This window comes from Myotis davidii, unplaced genomic scaffold, assembly GCF_000327345.1.
Source record: "Myotis davidii unplaced genomic scaffold, ASM32734v1 scaffold4007, whole genome shotgun sequence".
NCBI classification, from domain to species: Eukaryota; Metazoa; Chordata; class Mammalia; order Chiroptera; family Vespertilionidae; genus Myotis; species Myotis davidii.
The window spans coordinates 2,179-27,620 of record NW_006297807.1 but is presented as its reverse complement, the minus strand read 5'-3'; the positions used below and the strand labels follow the sequence as shown (position 1 = coordinate 27,620).

At 47.4% G+C, this 25,442-nt stretch overlaps 1 protein-coding gene across 4 annotated transcripts in view; it reads right to left on the bottom strand.

The window, feature by feature from the left end:
• Positions 1-25,442, bottom strand: part of CHST10 (carbohydrate sulfotransferase 10) — a 41,239-nt gene that overhangs the window by 13,849 nt on the left and 1,948 nt on the right. Inside the window, exons 2-6 of one of the 4 annotated variants that reach the window (XM_006773359.2) lie at positions 18,125-18,213; positions 16,804-16,935; positions 8,782-8,873; positions 2,680-2,914; positions 280-385 (exon numbers count right to left, since the gene is read on the bottom strand). In XM_006773359.2, the coding sequence (XP_006773422.1) occupies positions 280-385; positions 2,680-2,914; positions 8,782-8,873; positions 16,804-16,935; positions 18,125-18,167 (608 nt within the window). In that variant the 5' untranslated portion in view covers positions 18,168-18,213. Of the gene's footprint in view, positions 1-279; positions 386-2,679; positions 2,915-8,781; positions 8,874-16,799; positions 16,961-18,124; positions 18,214-25,442 lie in introns of those variants that run through there. The other 3 variants (XM_015570237.1, XM_006773360.2, XM_015570238.1) reach the window with 3 other exon arrangements.

Here is a 25,442-nt window from a genome sequence, read left to right as displayed (position 1 = left end):
TGGGGAGTGTGCAGGAGGCAGCTGGTCGATGTTTCTCTCTCATTGATATTTCTAACTATCTCTCTCCTTTCCTCTCTGTAAAAACTCAATAAAATATATTTAAAAAAAAAAGATTTCTGAGTTTAAATGCACTGAACTCTGGGCATGTGCAAAGCGGCCTCTGCCTCATGCAAACCAACAGCCGCCTGGAGTCCTTGGCACAGTGTGGGACACAGGGCAAGTATAGAGCCCAGCCTGGGACGTATCAAAAAGCCCCTCCCTGCAGGAACCTGTTCTTACCGCTTCTGAATTTCTGCATCGCTGAAGGCAGAGAGACGAGGGAGGCCGTTCTTTTCATGGTCATGAACCACGTTCTCGGGGATGTCTTCGATGGAAGGAAAGGCACCTGGGAAGTAAACAAGGGAGAAGTTGTGTGGCCCCCTCAGTGCTACCTTTAAAGAAGATGCCCGTCTTTTAACTTAGGCCCACGCTCCCCACAAGTCATCCCCAATATCCATGGTGATACTGAATTCCAACTAAGACGAGTGAGGCGTGGCAAAATGAGAGTGCAGACAAGCGCTGGTCACCTGTAAGCCAACAGGAGGAAACAAGAGGAGTAAGAGGAGGAGGGCGAGGGAGCGAGTAAGGGGTGGAAGGAAGGATGAGACCTACCCTGGTAGCACACTGGAATGGGCTAAATCTGCCAACAGACACATGGCTGCATGCAAACAGAATGCCTAAGGCCTCCCACACTCTCTCTACTGTGAAACGGCTCATGAGAACCACCTGCTCACACCCCCAGCACTCACAGGCCCGTCACTCCCGACAGGCAAGGTGTTCCCAGGGCCACATCCCTGGGCCTCAGGTGGGTTCCTAGGCAACCTCAGGGCATCCCAGAGATGTGGCAAGTGGCAGAGATGTTTGGTGCTGCAACAATCCAGCTAATGTCGTGGGATAGATATATTTGAAGCAAGGGTCAAGGTTGAGACGCAGTGACTGAGGAGAAAATGGCAGGGTCAAGAGCACAGTGCTCAGAGGCAGGCTGACGCGTGTAACCTGGGGAGGGCATCCTTGGGTTGGCGGGTTGGGCAGGCTTTTCATTCTTTTCCCAACTTGGATGAATGGGAATAAAGTGTCATCACCCGAGCTTTTAGCCAAGCCTCTGCAAACCTTTACACCCATCTTTGTGTTACTCCTGCCTTGTTACGCGTGCAGTCTGGTGGGGGAAAATCTGTTGGGCCATCTAAGCAGTGGCCATAGCCTATCTCATTTATTCTTCCCCCAAATGTGGAAGTGCCAGTCTAGACCTCTACGCTACCTGCTGTGGATGGCTCTAAATGGGCAAGACTGTCAAATGAACCAACCTGTGGATTTGCACATGGGCCCGCTCAGGTATCTGTCCCCATCCAGGTGCATGTAGGGCCGGCAGAAGGCAGCCACATGGACCACCTGCTTTTCTATTGCAGGCAAACCTTGTTTTATTGTGTTTTGCTTTATCACGCTTTGCAGATGCTGTGTTTTGTTACAAACTGAACTTTTACAATTGAAGGCAAGAACCTCGACCAGCAAGAGGATTGTGGCTGGCTCCGCTGCCATGTCTCCTTCACAGCAGTGGTCTGGGAGGGTCACAGTGCCTCTCGGGTGCGCCTACATGCGCCCTGGCAACCTGCTCCTGTTTGGACCGGCCTTTGACTGATGCTTCATACAGTGGTGGCAGATTTGTAAGAATTTGATTTGTAACCTCATTCTACGACATCAAAAATCCAACATGCAGTCAGATTACTCAAGCATATTCATTATATACCAGAAAACGAGGCGAGTGTCTCTCTTCTCCCCCAGCCAACCTGGGAAAAGGCCAAAGACAACAAACTCTGACCCCTGACTGAGGGCAGAGCAGCAGTCGGACAGGGGACAGAGGCCAGGGCCACCGCCCACAGGCCTCCCAGGTCACATCTTCATCCAGGGTCACCTGGCTCTGAGCTGGAGCCCTGCTTCTTTTACAGCTGAATTTAAGACACAGAACCCATAAGTATCTTGTCAGTTCAGAGTACGTAGAGTTTAATAAACATGGTGTCTGGAAGAGCAGTGAATAGTAAAAAACTAGGGTTTGAGGTCACTTGCCAGTGATCTCATTTGTTCCCAGGAAAACATCAGATTTCCTGAGGCAAGTCAGTTAAATCCTCTGAATATGATGCTTGGTGTAAGATGAGGGCATTTCTTTCTACCCACGTGGCACTGAATCCTTTGTCTGTGGGAGAGGCTCCCCTCCCAGGGCCTGGGGTAGGCGCCCTTCTCACTATAGGAAGGGCAGTGTTGGGGGCGGCTTCCTGGCACTCGGTGAGCCAGTGTCTAGTAAGAATCGATGCTGTGAATCTGAAGAGAAGGAACGGGACCCACCAGGGGAGCAGGCTGCCTGAGATGGGGGCTCTGCTGTGGAAAGTGAGGAGATGGTGGCCTTAGGGGTGGCCCTTTGAGAACAACCAGTATCCACATTAACCCCACTAACTTTTAAAGTACAACACTCACAGGAAAAACACAACGGAGAGCTGTCTGACAGGTTACCAGCTCCTCTTAGGTGTCCCTTCCGGTGGCTCCTCTCTGCCCCCCTGTCTGCCTCCCCCCACCCCCAGGTCACAGTGGCCCTCCCCGGGCAAACCCCAAAGTCACCGAGGGAGAACACACCACGGGCCCGGCACCCACCGTTTAACACGATCAGCACTTTCTTCCACTGCGTGTTGCCCACTTTGGGGGTCTGGCAGAAGAGGATCTTGTGCTTGTCACAGACGAATATTCGGTCCAGGACAAACTTGGACACGGCCGTGTGTGAGAGGTTCTTCAGGGCCGCGTCCCTGCAGACGTTCCGGATGAGCTCCAGGCGCTCCATATAGACCGAGGGCTGAGCCGGCTGGCCGTCTGCGACCATCTTCCCTGTTGGCTGCAGGGACAGGGAGGCAAAGGGCCCGAGGGCCTCCTGAGCAGAAGACAGGCTGCCGCCGGGAGCCCTGCGCTCTGGCCTCCAGCTGGGCACACAGAGAAGCTGCATCCGACATAGGCAGGGCCCTGTGGACCGGATTCACCGCCAGGGGCCTGGGACTCAGGTCCACGTTCAGAGAGAAGCGAACCCTCTTGTTCCTTGTCCTCAGCTCGGACCAAATGAGGGGTGGTGGGTGGGGTGTCTACCAGTCATTTTGCTGATGAAATTATGACCCTTAATTTTCTGGAAACTGCAGGACACTTTTCATACAGGGCTTCAGGGAAGGCCAGTTTCCTCTCCCCCCCTCCCCCTCCCCCTCCCCTCTTCCCCCCATTCTCCATATCCTTTCCCTTCCCGTGATTCTACGTGTGCCTGTATGGCCTGTATAGAAGGACCAGCTGTCTGCATGGTGACTAATTGGGAGGTAGTCTTGTTTATTAATTTAAAAAACACCTTAGGTCATTTAGTATGTTTTGAAAATGCAGCAGCCATGACTCCATTTCCTCAGTGGTAAGTGTAGCAGGAGAGTAGGAAGCTAGGAAAATCCCCGGGTAAGTGGAATGGGGAAACTGGGACAAGAAAATGAAACAAGGCCAAACAGTTTGGGCAGCTTGCAGCCAGCTTGTGAGTCGAAAGACCTCACCTTCCCCAACAAAGGACACTTGCGAGCAAGTGGTTTATACCCTCCTCCCTAACCAGAGGACAGACATCTGAAACCCCCTGGCCTGGGAAAACAGAACAAAGACCCAATCAAGGCCATCTGTGCCAGCTAGACCCAAGGAACAAATAACAAAACCCCCATTCATGCCCAACAGACATAAGATAACAGTAAAACAGCCCAAAGAATAACCCCAAACTCCCCTATGCACGCATTTTGATGCATCAGCACATTAAAAATGCACCTGGGAAGCTGATGAAGATTCTGGCCTGCAGGGAAAAAAGGATAAAAAGCCCTCAGGAAAGACAATGTGGGCTGGCTCTAGAGCTCGCCCCTGCCCCTTCCCAGGCATGAACGTTTTCTTTGTAAGAATCCCCATGAGACGTAACCAGCAGAGCAGTGGGCAGCGACCACTCCACTTGGGCTCACCCTGATCCTGTCTCCAAAGCCCCTTACTCTCTGACTTCCCTGTGAGCTACAGCAGCCCGCCCAGGCTACCTGCTCCTTTAACATTTCTAAAGAGCCAAAGCAGAGCCCTGCCTTGTTTCTTTAGCCAATTCCTTCCAGTTTCACTGTCCCCAGCTTTAATAAACGTTCATTCAAACCCATCTGGACTCAAGTTGCAAAACCTTCCTACACAAAGAACCCACACACGAGAAGCCGGCCTGCGGCAGACCTGCTCTGGTAACAATGAGCACACAGTGGTGTTTCCTGTGATGCAGGTGAAGGAGGGCTTTGCTTGGTGGTCCCACCGGCATGCAGCACTATGAGCACATGCTGGAGGGAGACGCCAGCACTCGCTTGTTCTCTAAGGAGTTATCAACCAGATAAGAAAATCCGTGACTGTGGGACGAAGTCTGACGCCAGAAACCCCGACCCACCAGGAAAGTGGGCCCGAGACCAAGCAGGGGCGGGGGTGCTGACAGACTCCGGGAGCCCGAGGCCACAGGGACAGCAGGAGCACAGCCTCCCGTTGGGTTTCTGACTTGGGGTCCAGCCACACGAGGGAAGGGCGGACCTTCTTTGCTCTGTGATGTCACCACTTTTGAGTGTTGGTTCTGACCATCTCTGTTATCTGGAAAAGGTCTTTCAGTAGCTTTTCCCCTCAAAAACATAGTACATAGGAGGCACAGCTCCTAGCCGGGCGTGCCTGAGACAGGCCTGCTGCTGCCCCCACACAGGGCAGACCCGGAATGAACACAGAGTCACGGCTCTAGTTGGTGTGGCTCAGTGGATAGAGGGTCAGCCTGCGAGTGAAGGGTCCCAGGTTCAATTCCAGTCAGGGGCACATGCCTGGGTTGTGGGCTCGATCTCCAGTGTGGAGCGTACAGGAGGCAGCCAATCAATGAATCAATGATTTGCTCTCATCACTGATGCTTCTCTCTCTCGAAACCTCTGAAATAAAACAAAACAAAACAAAACAAACAACCCCACAAAAACAGAGTCACGGCTCTGCCGCCCAATTCCCGAGCTGAGGCTTCACTGCAGGGAGCCCACCCCCACCCCCACCCCCATCTGACTGTCATTTCTTTGTATGCACCTCATTTACAAACTCTTTTATTATTATTATTATTATTATTGTTATTGATTTTTGAGAGAGAGAGAGAAACATTGATTTGTTGTTCCACTTATTGATACATTCATTGGTTGCTTCTTATGTGTGTCCTATGTGTGCCCTGATGGGAGATTGAACCCACAACCTTGGCATACCGGGACCATGCTCTAACCAACTGGGCTACCAGGCCAGGGAAGAAGTCAACCATTATTTATTTATTTATTTATTTATTTATTTATTTATTTACTTATTGTTTAATTCTCACCTGAGGGTATGTTTCTATTGATTTTGAAAGAGAGAGAGAGAGAGAGAGAGAGAGAGAGATTGTTGCCTCCTGTACATGCTCCAACTAGGGATGGAACCCACAACCTAGGTACATGCCCTTGGCCTGAAATCAAATCCATGACCTTTCAGTGCTCAGGGGACACTGTAACCACTGATCCACCTGGCCATGGCTAACCACCCATTTTAATCCCTGGGTGGCTTATAGCATTTTCTCCTCTTGATTCTAGCACTTTCAACACTTGGCCAGGAAGTGTCAGAGTGTGTCTCTTCACCGATTTGCCTGGAATACAGTGAGCCTTTCTGCCTATATCTTCAGCTCAGGACTCTGAGACAGGGAAAGGTCATGTTAAGTTAGGAGGTGCTCCAGCATCCACCCACAGCGGCTAAACTTCCAACCCCTGCCCTTCTCTTCAATCCACGTTACAGAGAAACATGACTGTGTGCCTATCCTGGGGAAATGGAGTCACAGGCCATACATATATGTATAATACCTAAATGGGTTTTAAAAAGGAAATATACAAAAGTTGAGCTTTTTCCTTTCAATTTCAGGTATTTCTTTAAAATACACAAGTATGTATTACTTTTTAGTAAAAAAACTCTATTTAAAAATATTGGCTACGGCATCGAGGCTACCGACATGCCATCCAGACTGAGGAAGCTCCGGGAACATCAGGGCCACGTGAGCCATGGCCACGGCCGCATTGGCAGCACAGGAGGCACCGGAAGGCCAAGGTCCTGCTGGTGGCTCACATCATCACAGCATCAACTTGGACACATGTCACTCCTTTGGGGAAGTTGGTGTGAGGCATGACCCCTTCACAGGGAACCTGAGCTTCTGCCCAACTGTCAGCCTCGGTAACTGTGGGCCTTGGTCAGGGAGCAGCCCCAGGTAAGTGATGCCAAACACAAGACGAGTTGCTCCCATCACTGACGTGGTGCGATCGGGCTACGACCAAGTTCTGGGGAAGGGAAAGCCCCCAAAGCAGGCACCACTGTGAAGGCCAACTTCTTCAGAAAAGAGCTGAGAAGATAAAGGGTGTTGGCAGGGCCTGGGTCTTGGATCTCGAAGCCACATGGAGGGAAATTTATTAAATGCTCACAAATGCAACAACAGCAGCAAATATTGGCGAGGGGGTGTGGGCACCTATAGAGACTTCTGAGAAGTTCTAGAAAACTCTCCCAAGTCCTCTGTAGATTAATTCTATCCGAAGGCAGCTGGGCAAAGACAGCACAGCATTCTTCCCTCTTCCTTCAGCTCCACCTTCCTCAGCCTCCACCAAGCACCCTGGGTTTCCTCGCAGGGCTGGCCTGTCCTTTCCTCCCCATCCACAGGCACCTTCTCTTCTTCCCTTCCTCCCTTTCTCCCTCCCTTTTTCTACAGTGACAACCACTCTTCCCAGCCACTTCCTGATGCCGTCCTCAGGGCCTTCCACTGCCCAGTGAATCACGGGGGTGTCATACATGGCAAGGAGAGCGGATGCATGACGGGTTCATCTGATGAAAAAAGCCAAAACAGAGAAAAAAGTTCAAGTTCCAAAGTACGGCATATACCCCTTGGCATGGCTTGGCATTTAGAATATCTGTAACACAAGAACACACACGGCACTGCATGTGTGTGCGTATGTGCATGTTGGGGGCAGAAGGTGGGGGAAGGCATTGCTGACCAGGGAGCCTTTTTCTCCGGGCCCACTCCTTTGGCCACTTCTAGGTGTGGCCCTGTTCTGCAGCTCATCTACTTATTCTGCTGCTATGTCTACTTATTCCCTTAAAGTTACAAAGAACTTCCTCCCAAGATTTCAAAGCAGATGGCTCCTCTAAATTAACTATTAAATGGACCCAAATGCTCTTATTGTATTTGTTAAAATGCCGTAGGCTCCCCAAGCAAACCATTTAGGGGGCAGTTGTAACACTCTGTCCTTCCCAAACAACTGGGTCAGTAACAAAATGGGAGGACAGAGCCCTGGAGAACAAGGACACTGGAAATTTCGGGACAATACAGGTTTCACCCCACCACCTGGCTTCCTGCTCTTCCTTCACGGATCTACCACAACCAACTCCCTGGCTCACATGACCTTTTTCAAGAAACTCTTGCTCTCTTCTGTGTTTGATAACGTTTCTTGCATTTCCCTGGAGGAGGGACGAATGTCTTGGGGATTCCTGCCTCTGCTTCCCAAGGTGAAGACACTGAGGAAGGGAGACAACACCTGCAGAGTGCCCCCTCTGTCCTCTGCAAAGCGACCTCTGTTCCTCCCCAGAGAGCAGTCTTACCCTCCCTTTGGGTCCTTATTCATCCCAGTCACTAAACATCAGTTTCCTTAACTCTTTCTATGAAAGCCACCCTCCTACTTCCTATAGGTTTGCTTCTTGTCCACCCACACCTTCCTTGCCCTGGACTACCCCAAACTAAAAGCAACATCACAGGCCCATCTGACACGAGGTCCGCAGACCTGATCCTTACTGCATCCACTCTTGTGAACAGTTAACTCCAACAGAAAGTCACTCTGAGCAGGTGCTGGCTTTTTAGACTCTGGGTCCTAATTCCTCATCCTTACACTGTAAGTCACAGGCAGAAACGGTCCCTTCTCTGTTTAATTCTGAGCTGATACACATCTTTAGAGCTTGCACTACCCATTTCATTCCTTCCAGCGTAATTGCAACCTAAACCTTTCAGACCCAGAATGGGGGTCAGCAAGTGAGAGGGCGTTCCTCACTGAGGCGTGACTAGGAATTTATGTGTGAAAGGAGCCTGAGAAGAAAGATTTAGGTCAGAATGTCCATGTGATTCTGGATCATCAGCCTTTCTCCTAAACGCAGCTCTCACCCACACGACTCCCGCGCTGGATGACCTGCTCCTCTGTCCAAGACCCTGTTAACTCTAAACTTCCCTGATTCTGGGTCAGAGACCTTTTCCCACAGCCCTGGTTTTCTCCTGACCTTGCCCAACATCCTCCACCCCCCGGCAAGGTTCACTGTCAGCTGGTCATGAATGCAGCACAATGGGTATTACAGAGCACCCACGATGTACAAAGCCCTGTGAGGAACATAAATAAGTGTGACTGTGCCTCCCCAAAGAGAAGCTCAAAGGTGAGCAGAAAGGTGCAGAAGGGACAGAAGCAGTGACTACACAGCAGAGCATGATGGTAAGTGGGAACAGCTGATGAGCTCAGGGAGCAGGCAGGCCAGTGCCCATTCAGTGATGGGGCAACCTGCTGGTGCTGGAGGGAGGGCACAGAGAGACCGAGACACCACAGGGAAGAGTGGGAAGAGGCAGCCCTGCTCCTCTGCTGACCAGGCCAGAAGGGACAAGGCCCTCTACCTGGCTGTGCCTACCTTCAGTTCCTCAGGAAACTGCTGCTCTCCCTGTAACTTCCTGGAATCCGGCAAGGCTGTCAGGAACAGGAACTCCTGTTTGGCGCTGTAGGCTAAGAGACAGAGAGGTGAGAACTCTTCTCATGGAGGAGCAGAAAAGAGGCCTAGAAGTGGGCCTAAACAGAGACGCCCAACCAGTATTTGACAAGCGCAAAAGCAATTCGGTAGAGGGGGAAGTCTTTTCCACAAATGGTAATTGAGCAATTGAACATCTATCTATATATGTAAAAGCCTAAGTGACCGTTCGACGGTTCAACTAGCAGCTATGACGTGCACTACCATCAGGGGGCAGATGCTCAATGTATGGAGGAGCAGAAAAGAGGCCTAGAAGTGGGCCTACATGGACACGCCCAACCAGTATTTGACAGGTGCAAAAGCAATTGGGTAGAGGGGGAAGTCTTTTCAACAAGTGGTACTTGAGCAATTGAACATCTATCTATCTATATATATAAAAGCCTAAGTAACCGTTCTACCATTCAACCAGTAGCTATGTTGTGCACTACCACGAGGGGGCAGATGCTCAATGTACAGGCATGGAAACATGGGACAGACCAATGAATCTCAGAAGGAAGGTGGGAGGGTGGGAAGAGATTAACCAAAGATCTTATATGCATACTAGAGGCCTGGTGCACAGATTCATGCACTGGTGGGGTCCCTCGACCTGGCCTGCGGGGATCGGACCGAATCTGGCTCTCCGACATCCCCTGAAGGGTCCCGGATTGCGAGAGGGCGTAGGCCAGGCCAAGGGACCCCATCCACCAGGCCTCTAGTAGACACATAAAACTGTAAAAATAAAAATAAAAAACATAGGAGAAAAGTTTTGGAAAATTTGATAAAGTAAACCTCCTCAAAATAAAAACTTTGCTTTGCACAGATCACAGAAAGGCAAACTACAGCCCAGGAGAAAAAAATTGCAAAGGAGTTATCCCTAGAATACATGAGAACTCTCAAAATTCAACAGTAAAAAATAATCCAATTAGAAAGTGGATAAGACATGAACAGACATTTCACCAAAGAGGATAAACAGGTAGTACATAAACACATGAAAGGATGTTCAACATCATGAGCCATCAGGTAAATGCAAATTAAAACCACATCGAATTGCTACAGGGTGGGGCAAAAGTAGGTTTACAGCTATTGGCATGGAAAATAATACACTAATTAAGAAACAATAATGCAAGAATAAATTGTGTTTCATGTACTCACAACTATAAACCTACCTTTGGTCCACCCTTCACAAGGATATCAAGTACAATATAGGGAATATGGTCAATAATATTGTAGTAACTGAGTATGGTGTCAGAGGGCTACTAGATTTATCAGGGTGATCAATTCGTAAGTTATATAAATGTTTAATCAGCCCTAACCGGTTTGGCTCAGTGGATAGAGCGTCGGCCTGTGGACTCAAGGGTCCCAGGTTTGATTCCGGTCAAGGCCATTGCCTTAGTTGCGGGCACATTCCCAGTAGGGGTGTGCAGGAGGCAGCTGATCAATGTTTCTCTTTCATCGATGTTTCTAACTCTCTATCCCTCTCCCTTCCTCTCTGTAAAAGATCAATAAAATATATTTTTAAAAATGTTTAATCATGGGGTTGTACACCTGAAACTAATATAATATTGTATGTCAACTTTAATTTAAAAAAAACTCAAAGCAACACACAGTGAGATACCACTACACACCTAGCAAAACAGCTAAAATACAAAATAGTGAAAATACAAAATGCTAGTGAGGATGCAGAGAAACGGAATCATTCATACATTGCTGGTAGGAATGCAAAATGGTACAACTCTGGAAAACAGTTTGGTCATTTCTTTAAAAACTAAGCTGCAGCTAGCATACAACCCAGCAACTGTTCCCAGGCATTTATCCCAGAGAAATGAGAACTATGTTCATGCAAAACCCTGCGCGCAAATGTTTGGAGCAGCTCCATTTGTAATCGCCCCCAAAATGGAAACAATCCAGACATACTCCAACAGGTTAAAAAATGGGGACATCCACCTTGGAATACAGCAATAAAAAGCAACAAATTACTGATACACACAAATCGGATGAATCCCCAGGGATTTGTTTATGCTGAGAAATAAAAGGCAATCCTAAAAGGTCACATGCTGGATATAATATTCTTTTTTTTTTCACTTAAATTTTAAAAAGTGAAAAAAGTTTTCAATTACAGTTCACATTCAATATTAGTTTTAGGTGTGTAGCATACTGTTTACACATTTACATACCTTATGTAGTGATCCTCCTGATAAGGCTAGTACCCACCTGGCACCATACATAGTAATTACAATATTGACTATATTCTCTATGCTGTCTTTTACATTCCCATGACTATTCTGTAACTGCCAATTTGTACTTCTTAATCCCTTCACTTTTTAAATCTAGCTCCCTAAATCCCCTCCCATTATAATTTTCCTGAAATGACAAAATGATGGAGAAGAGATTAGTGATCACTGGGAGAGAGTGGGGGTGCAGGATGGGGAGAAGGAGGTGAGTGTGGCTATAAAAGGCAACAGGAGGGATTCCTGTGGTGAGGAAGGTGTTTGGCATTTTGACATCAGCATCCTGCTCATGATTCTGCAGCATAGCTCTGAAAGATGTTACCACTTGGGGAAACTGAGTCAAGGGACATAGAACTCAATCTGTTATTTGTTGCAACTGCATGTGACTCTATAATGATCCCCCAAATAAGAAATTTATTTTTTTAAAAAAATATATTTTATTGATTTTTTACAGAGAGGAAAGGAGAGGGATAGAGAGTTAGAAACATCGATGAGAGAGAAACACCGATCAGCTGCCTCCCTCCCCACTGGGGATGTGCCCGCAACCAAGGTACATGCCCTTGATCAGAATCGAACCTGGGACCCTTGAGTCCGCAGGCTGACGCTCTATCCACTGAGCCAAACCGGTTAGGGCAAGAAATTTAATTTTTTAAAAAGCCAGGTTAGAGGTCAAGTTAGTGCTTACATACTAATTTAAAAATTCATGGGAACTGCCCTGGCCGGTTTGGTTCAGTGGATACAGCATTGGACTGGGGACTGAAAGGTCTGGGTTCGATTCTGGTCAGGGGCACATGCCCGAGTTGCAGGCTTGATCCCCAGTAGGGGGTATGGGGGAGGCAACCAATCAATGATTCTCTCTCATCATTGATGTTTCTATCTCTCCCTCGCCCTTCCTCTCTGAAATCAATAAAAAATACATATATATATATTTTTAAAAACCATGGGAACTGAAATGAGACTAGAGAAATCTTACGAGGTGCTAGTCCAGAATAATAATTTATAGCCAACTGATTTTTGGAAGACCTTTGGAGCAAAATTTGAAGATAAGTTTCAGACCTCTATAATCAAACATTTATTTTTCAAAACTTTGCAAACACTAATACATACCTAGAAAAAATAGAGCAAATAAAATTATAAAAATCAGCAAAACGAAGCATGGACAAAGGCACAGTTCATTTTTTAAAAAAAATCAAACCTCCCCCTTTAGGTCCTTAATACCAACACTGAACACTCCTCTGCAGCCCCACCTGCCCAGTCCTCGCGTCCCCCCTCCCCGTCCAGCACTGCCAGGAGAACGCACATGGAGAACTCCTTACCAAAGCCCCGACAACAGTAACCCATCTCCACAGCTTCCTTTTCTGACTCCAGTAGAAATCTCTCTGCCATGCACCTTTATGAATCCCACTAAAGTATTTTTTTCCCATTTTCTAGGTTTGGGTTAAAAGGCAACCTAACCAGAGCTGTGCCCAGCGGCTGTTCTGGACCTGTAACAGGGACACGAGTGTTGTTTATGGTGCGGAACTAGACAAGGCATCAGTGCCATCAGCAAAGCTGCTGGACGCACACAGGCTCTGACACCAACGTCTGTCTGTCCTCCTCCTGCGCAATCTGACCACCTCTGGAGCAGCACTAAGGTGCTCAAAAAAAGGTCACATTCCCCTCCCGTCTGGTCACTTCCTGTTCCCACAGCATCTTCTACTACTAGCATTACAATGCTTAGCTAGTTCAACACTGAGTTCAACAGACTTCTGTAGAAATCTAAGCTTCTAATAACATTTAAATAGGACAATGTATTGTGAATTTTAAACAACTGACCTATCAATCAATCAGCTTTTGAAGAGCAGCCCATTTCATGTACCAGGAGCAAAATAATTGGGCTCTGGCAGCTGTGGACCATCTCACATACTGGCCAGGCATCTGCCCATTTTTAGCATTTTTATGATTTTAAACTTCCTGGTGTTGTCTCCCCAGCTCGCCTTGGCCCTGCTTCGAAGAGACTGAAATAAAACTGGCAGCATGATTTATGTTTGGTTTGGTCTTTCCATTGCTTTGTCGATGACCATTTATTTCCAGCAGGTATCATTATGCCACTATGATCAAACAGTGGTTCCCTTCCCCTCTGGCCCTCAGGAACAAGACTCCAGCTGCGAGACCAAGGATTCCGATCCTCCAGTTATGGCCAGGTGCCTTCATAGCCTCTCAGCTCACTTTCGGTATAGGTCTCATTCTGTTCACAATGCATTTAAATTTACCAAGCGACGCACTGCTTTGTTTTTCTAGAAGGGATCACATCCACTCATCTCCGTGACCATGCTGTGTCCAGTCACCCAGTGTCTCCCCTTCACACACCAGGCAGGAGGCAGGCAAAGACTCTGAAGTCACTGGCTCTGTCCTTAAGTGGCTTACAACCAAGGTGAGGGGCTAAGTGGAGCAAAAGATTGGGAGAGGACGTCAAACAGAAGTGAGCCGAAAATCAGTGTCCACACTTATGCACCAGATGCACTATTCTCAACGTCCCTGCCATGAAATTCCCATCGCTGGATGGGATCTATTTCCCTATAATAAAGCTAGTTACAACTCCCGATCCTAGTTCAATATGACACTTGAATGTGTCAACCACAGATAAGCCACTGCCACAAATATCACTGCGGCTTCATTGCTGAGCTGAAGAGAGACCATAACCCTATTAAAAACAAAAAACAAGGTAAGCGTTGCTTTCAACAGCAGTTCAGGACATACCTGCTCTTCCTATCAGCTTACCTAGCGAGGGAATCATCAGGAACAGGAAGGTGAGAAGAAAACACGCCCCTCCACTGAGGAGGTCTAGAACAGAGCCGGTTTCCCAGAGGACAGAGCCAGACAAGCCGCCCCACAGACACTGCGTTACAACCGTCACCTCGGTGCTGTGGGACCAAGGATTCGCTACCTGCGTTTCAGGAAATGGATGCATGATCCTGCTGTGTTGCCAGTTATTTCCTTGTGATAAATATTTCACACAAGGCTTTTGGTTCAAAGGTGAAAATACTGTGACCACCAGTAAGACAAAGCCTAACACATGAGAAAAATCTCTTGCAGACACAAGTTTACAAAACTCTTTCAGTTTCCTGTTCAGCTCTCAGACCCACCAGGGGGTTAAGGCTCCCCGCTAGCCCCAGAGACAGAGGGGGTAAGTGACCATTCCCACTAAAACGTAGGGCTCAGGGGCAGGAGATGCCTGAACCACAACCCACTCTCTGATGGCCTTCAGGGGGGTTGTTTAACTTTAAATTTAAGGAGCTCAATCATCTACACTAGTAGACCCTGTGTGAGAGCTCACTGCCTTTATTCATAACTCAGCTAACAGACATCCATCTCTGTGATTCTAGCCAGGCACTTAGGGACAAGTCCTCCGTAGTCAAAGATGGCTGCACTATGTTGTGGGCCCAACAGCAAAGAGTTCTCACTGAGTTCAGTGCACATCATGGGGCTGACACCACCCTCACTGGTGGCCCATCCTCACCAGGACCCTCATCATGCTTCACTGAGGGGGGCCCAGTGTGCGCTGGCTCCAAAGTTCCCCCCTGGAGTGGTTCACTGGCCACAGCCATCACACGGCCACACGGGGCATCAGAGGGCACAAGGAATTACCACTCACCTTTAAAGGGCTGGAGATATCTGGTGAGCAGCACAGAGGACTACACTCATCTTTTCTCAGGTCTTAAATCCCAAAGCATCCAATAGATTCAATAAAACATTTCTAAAATAATAAATAAAATTCCAAAACTTTTCATCCTTCCCTGTAGGTTTTGCCTTCTTTCCCTGTAATTTTTTACTCCCCTTTACAAAACCTCTAAGCTTTAACACTTTTCTGAAAACATTCAGCATAAAATCTGCCATATCAAGGCAGAATGAAACCTCGTTCATCAGTTACCACGGAGGAATGAGGTGTTCTCCAGAGGAGCCAGAGAATAATATAACGCAAAACACACATCTAATTTAATTATTTTTTATGGACGTCTCATAAATATATTACCTATTCTACTTTTTTAAACAAAATAAGCCATAAATACTTTAACCTCGTGACCTGCCCTGTAGGTGCCTTCCTTACCAGGCGGTGACTTTTAAAGAACTCACAAGTGAAATGTGTGGTTTCATGGTCTCAGCAGCTCCCATTCTCGTTCAGCTTCCCAGCTCTGTTCACACTTGGGGCTCTCCACCGGGCCCCACTCCTAGATTCAAAATGACTTAGTCTCTGGTTGGCCTCAAGCAGCAAAGGTTTTCAAAGCCCCCCCAGTGATTCTGAAATGCCAGGAGGAGGAGAACCGCTGCCCGACCTCTCAGCAAGGGGCCTCCATTCTCGGTAACCACACTGGGGCAGCGGAGCCATGTCCAAACTCCCAGGCTAAGCTCACCGCCTCACAGTCCAACAAGGCTCCGAGACGGAGCCCGTGTGTCTCACAGAGGCCCCAGTGCCCAGGGCGAGCCACAGTTACCTGTGATGGTCCTGGCCACCTGGATACCTGCAGGGATGAGACTACCGTCCCGAGGCTGCGAAGCCCCAGGTTCTCATGGATGAGGGGTGACTTGTGAGGGGATAGCCTGTTGGGCCTCAAGTACTGAGGGCCTGGTAACTGACAACTGTTGTTAGTGGAAACTACTGAGCTAAGAACCCCGCCTTGGGGCTGATTTCAGGGCTACCCTCTTCTGCCTGCAGATCCTCTTCCAACCTTGTTGTTACTGAACAGACAGGGAGACACAGAGGCAGGGGCAGGAGATGGGGGGCACCAGGCAGCCCTCAGTGCTGCACACCCAGGGGCTCTAGGCATAGCAGGGCCTGCCGGCGAAAATCGGGAAAGTGCTCCTGTGATAATTTTCTAATCTCCTTTGCTAAGGGCCACCCTCTGCAGGATGTACAAAGAGTCGTGCAAAATAAGGATAATGAGCACACCCACGGTCACAAACATCTTCTGTTAGGAGACCGCGTCAGGCCAACCTAAAACTGCTCCTAAGCCTGACACCTCCCCTGTGTTTCGCCTCACTCTGCCTCTGAAAGGAGTCACTTTGGGGTTCAGGATGACCACCACTGCACCTCCTTGTGCATGCCCAGCACCGCACCGCACACTCAGAAAGCCTCGCTGTGCTCAGGTCAGTCTGAGGGGCTAAGACCCAGGTAAGCGAAGGACAAGAGCAAGACCTGGAAGCAGCTCTGCTGAAGCTGGGCTGGGCACTCTCTGTGTCCTCATCTGACTGCCCACATCAAGTCAAGGGAGTTAAAAATGCTCAACCACAACCTGACACGCACATATTTAAATCACCTTCTTTTTGATGCACTGAGGTGACCTGCAAACATGTGGCCACCAGTGCACAGCGCCAGCTGGCACCCAGGCATGCTGATCAACCACGGTCTTGTCTCAGGATGGTGCCAAGCAGAACACATTCTCAGATTCTGAGCCTGTGGGATGCCATGGAGGAGGCACCAAGGAACCCACCAAGAAACCATGTTCTGTCCACCCCGAAGGGCGGAGCTGGTGAGAACCATCCCCTGCCTTTTCACCCCGCACCTCTATATGGTTAAGGATGCGATGCCATGACCTCCCTGGTATCTTCTGGAACAAAAGTCCTTGGGTTCCGTGACAGAGATCATTTGTGCATGTACTCAGAAACAGTATCACAGCAATGTCTGGATTAGCCAAAATTCATTCCACGAGGCGAACATACTTACCATCCGGGTCTTTAAAGGTCAAGGTGATGAATTTACTGGCCACCATGAACATGAAAATCACCCAAAAGCATGCAGCCAACAGCAGCCACTGGTGGTGCATGTTGTCAAACGTCAGCCATTCAGCGATTCTTCCTGGAAAACAAGCAGAGTGCTCCTGCTGCTTACAAATACATCAATTAAACAAGTGATCAGAAAAACAATAGGGGATTCCAGTTAAGAGCATCAGTACAATTATTTTTTTAAAACCTTTTATTGATACCATGGGTATTTTGACTTAGTCTTTAACTTAACATTTTATTTTTAATTAATAGTAACGTCTCGATTTGGTAATTAAGTCAAAGGTAAAACACCTGGATGGGAAGGAGCCACTTCTCTCTGCTTGGGAACTTGTGATAAAATTTTACTTTTGCAGATTTGCCTCTTGACTGCTTTCTGGGTCAGACTAACGTCTAAATGTTTCCAACCTCCTGTGCTGAGGATCGCCACCTGCAGGAGGCTGTGCGCAGTGTCATGCAGAATAAGGAAGCTGAGCACACCCAAGGCCACAATCATCTTCTGCGAGGCAGTCCTCCTCACGCCAACCTAAAACTGCTCCCACACCCCCAACATCTCCCCTGTGCCTTGCCTCACCCTGCCTCTGAAGCGTCGATTTGGGGTTCAAGATGACCACCACTGCACCTCTTTGCAGGTACCTAGCACTTCATGCATCAAAATGTTTCTCTTACCCAGTGCCCACCAGGGCCTAGAACAGGGGTGGGCAAACTTTTTGACTGGAGGGCCACAATGGGTTCTTAAACTGGACCAGAGGGCCGGAACAAAAGCATGGATGGAGTGTTTGTGTGAACTAATATAAATTCAAAGTAAACATCATTACATAAAAGGGTACGGTCTTTTTTTTTTTTAGTTTTATTAATTTCAAACGGCCGGATCCGGCCCGCAGGCCATGTTTGCCCACCCGGAACGAAAGCATGGATGGAGTGTTTGTGTGAACTAATATAAATTCAAAGTAAACATCATTACATAAAAGGGTACAGTCTTTTTTTTTTCAATAGTTTTATTCATTTCAAACTGGCCGGATCCGGCCCGCAGGCCATAGTTTGCCCACGGCTGGCCGAGAAGCAGGTGGGCAAGAGGAGTCCTGCCCAGGGCTAGACCTTCGAAGAGGGCAGAAGCCATACTGGGCATCTCAAGCAGGCTGCTTAGAACCCTGACTTCCCGGTGAGATGTAGCCACACTTAGAGAATCTGTACACAGAATCTGTACACAGAGTCTGTACACAGGAGAAATGAACCTCAAAACTTCTCTGTCTCCATTCACTTGCCTGTAAGGGCCAGCGCAGAAACTGGGGGGTGGGTGTTTTTCATGCTTTCGTTGCCCAGGAGGAATGCAGGTCACACAAGTCCCACTCTGCTGCAGGAGACAGATAAAGAACCAGGAAGTCAAGTCAGTTCTCAGGAAGAGAGACAAACATGCATGTTTCATTTCACCTTTAACACAGCGCTTCTTCAAGCCAAACCAAACCCTTTAAAGGGGCCATGCTGGCTGGGCTGGTTTCTGCCAGAAGGCTGAGGGCATCCATCACTCGCCAGTGGTGAGAACTGGTCCTCTCAGCATGTGCTGATGGCAAACAGCTTCAGAGAGCTTCTAAACACTAGATGGGACGGAGCTCGGGGTGGACCCAGGGGATCGTCTCCTCCTTGTCTCAAAAATATTTACGTCCTAGACTCTCCCTGGGACCAGGCATCTGAAACCCAAATGTCCCCCACCATGTGGTTACCCAGCCTACACCTCACACCCTGCAGCGGGGAATTCACCACCTAAGGTGCAGCCTTTCGCAGGTGGCTTGTGCATCACCTTCTGTCACCTCAGCTGCCCATACATTAGGCCCAGTGTGCTTCCTGAGGCCCCCAAGCTGGGGACCAAATTAAACAGATTAAGCAAAAACATAAGACACCCAGTTAAGTCTGAATTTCAGAGGAACAACAAATGAGCTTTTTAGTATCAATATATCTCAAATAGTGCATGGGATATACTTACACTAAAAGAAGCTATTTGCTATCTCTCTGAATTTCAAACTTAACCAGTGTCCTGTATTTTATTGGGCAACACTACCTAACAAAGAGAATGCCACTCCCTCTCCACCTGCTTGAAGCCAGCTGGCCTTTCCAAGCCGAGTCCCCCTTCTCCTCTGTCATCATCTTTTGAGATAGCACTGCACAAGCCAGAGAGACCTGGCTGGGCCCACCACTCACTGGCTCTGCGACTTAGCAAGTGACTTAGCCTCTCTGAGCTTGGCTTCCCATCTCTGAGACCAGGCCTTCCTTCCAGGGTGGTCATGGGATTAAGTGTACCTACCTGGTTTGGAGCAGACCCCCTACAAACAGGAACTGGCCAGCACCTCAGCGCCCTGTGACTTTCTGATTTAATCAATATACCCTTCTAAGGGTGGTGGTGGGAAACTGTTGTGACAGGCTGCTCTGCCCCAAGATGAAAGGAAAGGGAAGGCCAGACTCAACCCAGGCGACTCAAGCTACTAGCCCTTCCTTCTAAAGATAAATGAGGCATAGACTGTGCCCAGCGGTGCAGGGTACCGCACTCCTGAGTCCACTAAGCTTGTCCTTCCACGACAGTGACACTCAGCAAAGTCCATCCCCATCGGTGGATGCCCCACCGAGAAACCCCAGCTGTGGCCTTTTCTAACGGAGGCAACGAGGACAGTGTGCACTGGGGAGTGAGTACAGAGAAAGGAGATAGGAATTCAGCAGGTGGCATGCAACCTAAGCAGAGGCATCTGCTCCTGTGCACTGGTTCTCAGGACGAGTTAGAGGCGGAGGAAGAGGGCCGATGCTGAGTGGCCTGGAGCTTGCAGTCCACGCTGTGCTAAGTGCCGTAGCCAGTGAACACAGACGAGGGAACCCTTCACATATGCACACACACTTCCACTGCACAGCAGGGATCACAAAGACCTCTTCACTGCCCACTCTCAGCTTCTTGCTCTGAGACCCTGTGTACCTCCTGGGTCTCAGGCCCTCGCACCAACCCAGCATCAGGCCCACCCCCAGGAGGCTTTCACGGTTCAACTTTCCAATGGGAACTAGGTTTTTGAAAGGGTCTAATTTTAGTCCACCCAACAAGCTCACCTCTAAATCAAAGCAGGGAGATCAGGAAAATGAAGAACACATCTGCTCTCCAGGAAGCCCAGTGGCAAGTTGTGATGTGAGACATGCATGATCCTGAAGCCATGCCTGCCTTCCCAAATCTTGGGTTTTCATTTAAAGTCAGGAGCACCTTGCTTCTTCCACCCAGGCCTGGGGCAGGGACAGGATCTGGTCTATTCTCTTCTTCCCTGAGCTGGGAGGCTGGGGATTAGTCAACGATGAGCTCACTGGGCCCCATTTCCCATCGATAAGGATAAAACAGCCACCTGTGTACTTTCCAGTGCGCTGTGAGACCCCTGTGAGACAGGACCTGCCTCCTCTAAACTTGTATCATCCGCCCCGCTGGCAGGGCTCAGTGGTTGAGCATTGACCTAGGAACTAGGTCACGGTTCAAATCCCAGGCCAGGCACATGACAGGTTGTGGGCTCGATCCCTAGTAGGGGGAATGCAGGAGGCAGCCAATCAATGATTCTCTCTCATCATTGATGTTTCTATCTCTCTTCCTCTCTCAGAAATCAATTTAAAGAAAAACATATTTAAAACAAAGGCTATAGTAAGAGACAAAGAAAGACACTACATAATGATAAAGGGCACAATCCAACAAGAGGATATAATCCTTGTAATCATGTATGCTCCCAACATAGGAGCACCTACATTTTAAAAGCAAATTTTGATGGATGTAAAGGGATGGAATGCCAGTAACACAATCATAGTAGGGGACTCTTATGCCCTATTGACATCAATGGATAGATCTTCCAGACAGGAAATCAACAAGGAAAGTGTGGCCTTAAATGGCACACTAGACCGGATGGATTTAACTGACATCTTTAGAGCATTTCATCTCCAAGCAGGAGAATATACATTCTTTCCATGTGCACACAGAATATTTGCTAGGATAGACCACATGTTAAGAGACAAAACGAGTATCAATAAATTTAAGAATTCTGAAATTATATCAAACATATTTTCTGACCATAATAGTTTGAAAAATGAAATCAACCACAGAAAAAAAACTGAAAAACTGAAAAAGACATGGAGGCTAAATAACATGGAACTAAACAATGAATGGGTTAACAATGAGACTGAAGAAGAAATCAAAAGATATCTTGGGCCCTGGCCAGCATGGTTCAGTGGTTAAAACGTCAGCCTGCAGACCAAAAGTCACAGGTTTGATTCCCTGGGTTGCAGTTTGATCCCTGGCCCTAGTTAAGGCATGTGGAGGAGGCAACTAATTGATGAGTCTTACTCACTTTCTCTCTCTGTCTCTTTCTCTCTCCCTCCCTTTCCTTTTTCTTCTCTCCCTTCTACTCTAAAAAAGAAATGAAAAAAATAGCCGTGGGTCAGGATTAACAAACAACAAAAATCAATGGAGCCCTGGCCGGTTTGGCTCAGTGGATATAGCGTCGACCTGCGGACTGAAGGGTCCCAGGTTCGATTCTGGTCAAGGGCATGTACCTTGGTTGAGGGCACTTCCCCAGTAGGGGGTGTTCAGGAGGCAGCTGATGGATGTTTCTCTCTCATCAATGTTTCTAGCTCTCTATCCCTCTCCCTTCCTCTCTGTAAAAAAATCAATAAAATATATATTTTTTAAAATCAATAGAAAAAATATCCTCAGGTGAAGATTAGCCTGGGAAGTGGGCCTAAGCCAGCAGGTGTTCATCCCCCGAGGGGTCCCAGACTGTGAGAGGGCACAGGCCGGGTTGAGGGACACCCCCAAGTGCACAAATTTTTTGTGAACTGGGTCTCTAGTTTTATAATAAAAATCAATAAAATATAGAAAATGCCAACTATATACATGTACCTTGTTGTCTTTATTTCTGTGGTTTAATTTTTTTCTGTCTCATTTCTAAGAAATTCAGTTTACCTACCACTTTGTAAGGTATGATAAATACTTTCCTTTCTGGGAAAAACTCATATGAAGTGGCAAAGTCAGTATGTATCTGAATATTTAGTAAATACATCTCTATCATCATTGTTTTTTAGTTTTTAAAATATGTAATATTTAAAACAAAGTACAGAGGATAACATAACAAATACCTGTTTATGGACACTCAGCTCTAATAGTTTTGTTGTACTTATTTGAGTTTTTTAAAAGGAAATCAAGTATACAAATAAGGTTGGCACCTCTCTATGGTCCTGCCTGGTCCTAATTCCTTCCCTCTCCAGAGCCACCCCTCAGACTGGGTGATTACCCTTTTACATCAGAAACTGCTCCTTTGATAGACACAGCAGCAGGGGCTTAGGAAGGTGGTCTTCCCTGCCCAGATAAAGGAAGGCAGTCTGGGGAAGGTGGGAAGGTGGGTTTACTTGGGACCTGCAGGGAGATACTGCTCTATGTAAGGATGCTTTCATTGTGTATGAAGACACAAGCCACAGGAAAAGGCTGGCATGGGGAGATGCACAATTATGAAGCACTTACTCTTTTATCTTTCTCATGGTATTGCAAGAAAATTCATAAATTGTACACAGACTCAAGTGAAAAAGTTGTCAAGGTAAACTGGTTAAAAATTTAGGTAAACTGAGATTTGTTAGAGAGAGAGAGAGAGAGAGAGAGAGAGAGAGACATTGATGTGAGAAAACACTGATGTGAGAAACATCGGCTGCTTGCCTTCCGTAAGTGCCCTGACTGGAGATCAAACCTGAAACCCAGGCATGTGCCCAGACTGGGAATTGAGCCAACAACACAGGACGATGCTCAAACAGCTGAGCCACTCCGACGGACAGCTGCATACACTTTTAAAAAAAATTACATTAGTCTACGTGACTTTTCAAAAAGTATGTTTTTATTGATTTCAGACAGAGGAAGGGAGAGGGATAGAAATATCAGTGATGAGAGAGAATCGTTGATTAGCTACCTCCTGCACACCCCCTACTAGGGATCAAGCCTGCAACCCAGGCATGTGCCCTGACTAGATATCAAACCGTTACCTCCTGGTTCATAAGCACTGAGCCACACTGGCTGGGCTGCATAAACTTTTAAAGGACACAACCTTAAAATAATTATATTTACCAATATCATCATATAAGGCAGTGATGGCGAACCTATGACACACGTGTCAGAGGTGACACACACACTCATTTTTTTAATTTTTCTTTGTTAAATGGTACTTAAATATATAAATTATCAAAAATATAAATCTTTGTTTTACTATGGTTGCAAATATCAAAATATTTCTATATGTGACACAGCACCAGAGTTAAGTTAGGGTTTTCAAAATGCTGACACGCCGAGCTCAAAAGGTTCGCATCACTGATATAAGGTGTACCCACCCATCCAACAGAACAGCAGGGATACTACACTGAGTCTCAAACCAAGACACACACACGGTTCGTGTCTTATGGAGCCTGCAATCTACTGGAAAGACCCACATGCAAAAAAGAATCTATCCAAGAAGTGGCATGAGGCAGAGGGACATGGTGCTGTGAGAGGACAATACAAAAGGACAGGACCTGGACAGAGAGATGGGGACAACACAATTACCTAAGGAGGTGAAGGGGTCGGATTCCAGAACAGGGGAACAGCATGACACTAGGTCCAGAAGTAGAAGGGCGCGAGCTGGGGGCCCCTGGGTAACTGAAGGAAGGCCATGTGGCTGCAGTTTCCAGAGCTTAGGAAGATATGGTCAGATAATGCTGGGCCTTAGAGAGCTGTCACAGAATTTGGTTTCTACCTTGTGAGCAATGGAAAGCCACTGGAAGGAGTAATGCATGAGAAGAAGGGGGTAATGTTGTGATACACCTTAAATTTTGAAACCATTTCTCTGGCAGCACAAAGATGTAAAGTGCAACTGTCCACTTGGCCTCCCTCCAGCCTCAAGGCATTTCCAGCAATGGAGCAGGAATATTCTACCAGGCACAGCAAGCCCAGCTAAGTGTCCACATCACACATCATCCTCTAGATGCCTCAAACCAGAGAATGAACCAGTAAGATCCACGATATACAACAGGTTAGGTCTTCATAAATTCTAAAGAATGGCACGTCCAGTTAGCCATGGCATGTTTTTGCATTGTGACTGCATGCATTCTGAATCTAGATAGCTACCTAATGGTGTCTGTCTTTATGTTTAGGGCAGTGGTTCCCATCCCTGGCTGTACATTAGAATCATCTGGGCTTTAAAAATATATAGCAATGCCCTGGGCCCCAAGATCACTTGAGCCAAGACAAGACAAATCTCTGGAGATGGATCCTGGGCAGGTTTTAAAAGCTCTGCCCAGGATTCCAATGAGCAGCCTGGTCCAGGCCCTCAGCCCCTCTCAACTTTAGATGACCAAAGGAATCCGCTGGGGAATCTTGTTAACCCGCAGATTCTAGGCATTCTAACATAATAGATATTTTCCTAACACCCGTTTCCAGTATAAGGAAAATTGGTAGCAAAAGAGTATCTGCCAACTAGAGTCTACTGATGATCTGAATTGTGTCAGAGCTCTGTAAAAACAGCTTTAAATTAATTAGAATCAAAGACCTCCACCACTGTTTTTCAGTCCTCCCATCTGTAGGTAACGGACTGTGTAGAATTGAAACAATCTACATACCTTGAAACAATCATGATAATTTGACCCAACTCTTTAGACAGAAAGAAAGGCATTCCAAATTCCCTTCACCAGCTCCTCCGAGCCCGTGCCAGAGTCTGCACTGTTTCCTTGAATACACATGTTCTCCATGGAGTTTACCTCCTGTCCAGGAGGACACCCACAAGGCTCACTATTGCTGTCTGCAGAGAGACTGGGCTTGACATCAGCAGTCCTTCCCGTGGCTCTGCCAAGGGCTGCGGCTGTCCTTGCAGCCTGGTGACAAATGGCCTTTAAATTTCCTGATGTTTTCTGTAATTAACTCTCCTTTGTTCAAGGAGACAAGACAACTCTGAGAGTGGCTCTTGCAGCTAACAGTGGAAACCCTGAGTGTGCCCCAGGCCCCCTTTGGTCATGGTGGGCTGCTCTGAACAGAGCCCTCCAGACCCCAGGACTTTCCTATTTCCAGTCATTAAAGGAGATTTTCACGTGACAAGGTGGCAGGGTCTAAACCACGTCACAGGGTTGGGCTCTTTAAAACCCATAAGGCGGAACCTAAGATCTTACTGGGAAAGCAGGGGCAGGAAACCAAGAACATAACTGAACATACAAGAAATCCGTGTGAGAGTGTGTGTGTGTGTGTGTGTGTGTGTGTGTGTGTGTGTCTAAACTAAAAGAAAGCACACATTTTACATGTTGGCAATTACTAACAATGGGTTTGGTACTACAGGCACGCCTTGGAGATATTGTGGGTTCAGTTCCAGACCACCTCAATAAAGTGTGTACTGCAATAAAGCAAGTCATAATCTCTTTGTTGGTGGAGGGTCTTGCCTTCAAATTATAAAAAACACAACATTTGTGAAGTGTAAAAAGCAAAGCACAATAAAATGAGGTATGCTTGTATTACCATCTTTGGGTGCAAATTCTCCCTTCCCTACATTTTCAAAATGATGCTTATAAACCCATTTTGCT